This window comes from Prosopis cineraria, unplaced genomic scaffold (genome assembly GCF_029017545.1).
Source record: "Prosopis cineraria cultivar Desert tree isolate PC_DT_omini unplaced genomic scaffold, ASM2901754v1 PC8, whole genome shotgun sequence".
Lineage (NCBI taxonomy): Eukaryota > Viridiplantae > Streptophyta > Magnoliopsida > Fabales > Fabaceae > Prosopis > Prosopis cineraria.
The window spans coordinates 1,220,539-1,223,974 of record NW_026555339.1 but is presented as its reverse complement, the minus strand read 5'-3'; the positions used below and the strand labels follow the sequence as shown (position 1 = coordinate 1,223,974).

The window sequence follows — 3,436 nt, the reverse complement described above, 5'->3', positions numbered from 1 at the left end:
GAATTTTGATTTGGTCAGTTAGCCTTTTCGCCACTTCTAATGGAAAGAAGGAGCAGGCCTCGTGCTCTGACCATGCTTTTTTCTTTTTGCTTTTTATAAGTTGGTGGTCGCCGGTCACTTCACTTCCCTCTCTCTGCCTTCCTCGCACGTCTGGATTCATCGCTTTTCATCCTCTAATTTTGTGCCCTTCCCTTTTCTGCTTTTCCTATTTTATTCGCCTTCACCAGACTATTCTCATTTATCCTTAACCTCATCTTCTCTCTCATCATTTTTTGCTTCTCGCCCCGACCCCTGCCCAGACAAAAAGCAATATAAAACTGGAATTTTAGCCGAATCCCCCGTCTTATCAATATTTATGTTACTCTGGACAAGTGAACAGCCAACCACAGTTGGCATCTTTTCACCTCTTTGTCCTTCACTGCTAATAAAAAAAATCTGGTAGAGGGGCACGGCCCGATTATAACATGGCTAAGCAACGAATAATCTTCAAGGCAACGTCGCAGGACGCTCTTCTAGGAGTACTTCATTTCTTCAAATTATTACAGATTCCTCACAGCCGCGGTTTCTCAAGAAAGCTGACCTGGTGAAGGTTATCCTAGGGACCGAGAAAACAGTACTGGTGCGTGGAACGACGCCGTTGGGTGTGGTCACCGATAATCCCCGTCTAAGATGCTGTAAATAATTACTTTAAGTTTGGTGGCATCTGTTCCCCTTTTTGACCGTCTGTCCCAGGTTGCGTCTTCAAGTTCAAGATTGTCCCTGCCGAGGCCCGCAACACCCGCATCTCATCCATGGAGAATCCAACTTTTACGATTTTCTTTACGCTAAAACTACACTCCGTTGCATTTCAAGAGAAGATAATCACCACTAATACCGCGGCACAGCAGAGGTCACAGCCTAACATTATGACTGCACGTGTGCTACACGGTCCCCCATTGAGAGGATGGGAGGCGCTCCGCGATGAGCCGGTGAACAGAGTCCCTTTGATAACTGAGCCGAACAATGCTGCCAAGTTTTATTAAAAAAAATCATTTTAAAATTTCCAATTTCCAAGTCTAACGCCTAAGGGGAAGGCAACAGATGAAGGGAGCTTTGGCATCGGGGAAGAAAATTATGGCTCAATCATATCGTTGATGACCATGATTGAATGAACTGGGTAAAATATACTTTTTTGACCATTGAAAGGGCGCAGTTAAAGAGGAAAAGAGATGGGTGTGGGGAAAAAGTTGTCTCCTTGACGGGCTTTGCATTGTTACCCAAGAGTCCAGACCCCGACTTTCTTTCTGTCTCCCTTTCTTATTTCTTTCTCACACGCTTCGTATCCTGCGGATTTGAGGGGCCTTCGCCTCATATTTTATTTTTCGGTCCCTTGCAAGTTTCATCACACTTTCGACCGGAGCTCCGATAGAAATGCTTTCGCATCGGTCGTCTTCAGGTGGCAGGGCCGAGGTCCTCGATCTAGAAACTGCCGTGAAAGATGGGGTTTTGGACGGCAAAACTGCTCGACCCGGTGGTGTTTGCGGCGATGGTGAGAAAATAGATCTGACGGTGTTGATTGAGGAGCTGGGCTCGGTTGATGTGCCCTCCGTGTTCGTCTGTCCAATCTCTTTAGAGCCTATGCGAGAGCCCGTCACCCTGTGCACGGGTCAGACCTACGACAGATCCAACATTCTCAAATGGTTCGCCCTCGGTCATAATACGTGCCCCACAACGATGCAGGAGCTCTGGGACGATTCCGTGACGGTGAACAGGACTCTCAATCAATTAATCCATAGTTGGTTCTCCCAGAAGCACCTCTCATTGAAGAAGCAGTTCCAGGATGTGCAGGGACGAGCCCTGAAGCTCTTAGAGACACTCAAGAAGGTGAAGGGTCAGGCCAGAGTTCACGCTCTTCGTGATCTCAGGCAAATTGTCGCGGCCAATGCGTCCACAAGGAAGACGGTCCTGGAAAACGGTGGGCTTGCTTTAATTTCTTCTTTGCTGGGTCCTTTCACTTCCCACGCGGTCGGGTCCGAAGCGATTGGAATTCTAGTGAATTTGGATTTGAGTTCAAAGTCGAAGAGAAGTCTGATGCAACCGGCGAAGATATCATTGTTGGTCGATGTCATGAACGAGGGAACCATTGAGACCAAAATGAACTGTGCCAAATTGATCGAAGCATTGTTGACGGAAGTGAGCGAGTCGGAAACGGAGATTGTGTCGAGCTTGAGTCTTCTGGTTGGATTATTGAGGTTGGTGAGGGATAAGAAACACCCAAGCGGGGTCTTAACCGGACTCATGCTACTGAAGACTATCTGTTCTCACGAATCAGTGAGAAGCTCCATAGTAAGTGTGGGAGCGGTGGCTCAGTTGATCGAGCTCCTTCCAAGTTTAAACCATGAGTGCCTGGAGATAGCCCTGTACATTCTAGAGTTATTGTCAACTCTTCCAGAGGGAAGACTGGCATTGAAGGAGTGCCCGAACATCATACCCAATGTGGTGAAGTTAATGATGAGAGTATCAGAGAGCAGCACTCAATTCGCACTGTCAATTTTGTGGGCTATCTACAAGCTGGCCCCTGAAGAATGTGCTTCGCAGGCCGTGGAGGCAGGTTTGGCACCCAAGCTGCTGCTCGTAATTCAGAGCGGTTGCAACCCGGTGTTGAAGCAGATGTCTACAGAGTTCTTAAAAATGTGCAGTCTCAATTACTCCACGAGTCTCTTGGTTTCTAAATGCATGCTCACCAGAACAATACGATGAAAATTGTAGAGCAGCTTGTTCATATTCCTTCCCGGTCATATTTTAGCTCAACCAACCGTTTTCTTTGCCACCCTTGCTTTGTGCATATTAAACTACATAACTTTCATATTTATCAAGTGTCAAATTGTTTTCCCCTTTCCTTTACAAGTCATTGCTTGTGTAAGTCATTGCCAATCTGCGGTATGTGACTATTTTCCGGCTCTCATCTATGTCGTAAACAATTCGGTTAGAAGTTGAACTGTGATAGGCTGATAGCGAAGTTGATTAATATGGACTTTTTCTTCTTCTTCCTCTTCATCTTCCTTACTATACGTTACTGAGATAATATTGGGGAGTTTAGATTTGCTTCGGGTGGTTTTCCTTTTCCACGCAGTAACGCTGGCTACGACCCAAACTTGAGCGAGGTCTCTCCTTTCAAGAGTCAACACTGGTGGAGTGATTGAAATTTGAAAGTGGTTTTGACTATGTGACGGGTTGTAGACTGATTGGCTACTTATGTTTTGCTTGAAGATAGTGTATGTTCAGGCATGACAGAATCATTGAGGAGAAGTTAAGGCTGAATAAATGGCGATAGCGACGTGGTAGCCTTTAATGAGAATGAAATGAGCAAGAAAGAAGAGGGAGCAATATTATTAAAAATGAAATATTAAATGATTGGATAGAAAAGCTAACGGATGAATGAAGGGGAAAGAATCTG

General features: G+C 45.7%; 1 protein-coding gene across 1 annotated transcript; it reads left to right on the top strand.

The window, feature by feature from the left end:
- Nucleotides 1-836: 836 nt before the first annotated feature.
- On the top strand, nucleotides 837-3,028 carry LOC129317069 (U-box domain-containing protein 30-like). The gene has a single exon (XM_054961405.1). It carries the CDS (start codon nucleotides 1,411-1,413, stop codon nucleotides 2,737-2,739), a length of 1,329 nt encoding a protein of 442 aa, XP_054817380.1. The 5' UTR covers nucleotides 837-1,410; the 3' UTR covers nucleotides 2,740-3,028.
- The last annotated feature ends 408 nt before the right edge of the window (nucleotides 3,029-3,436 follow it).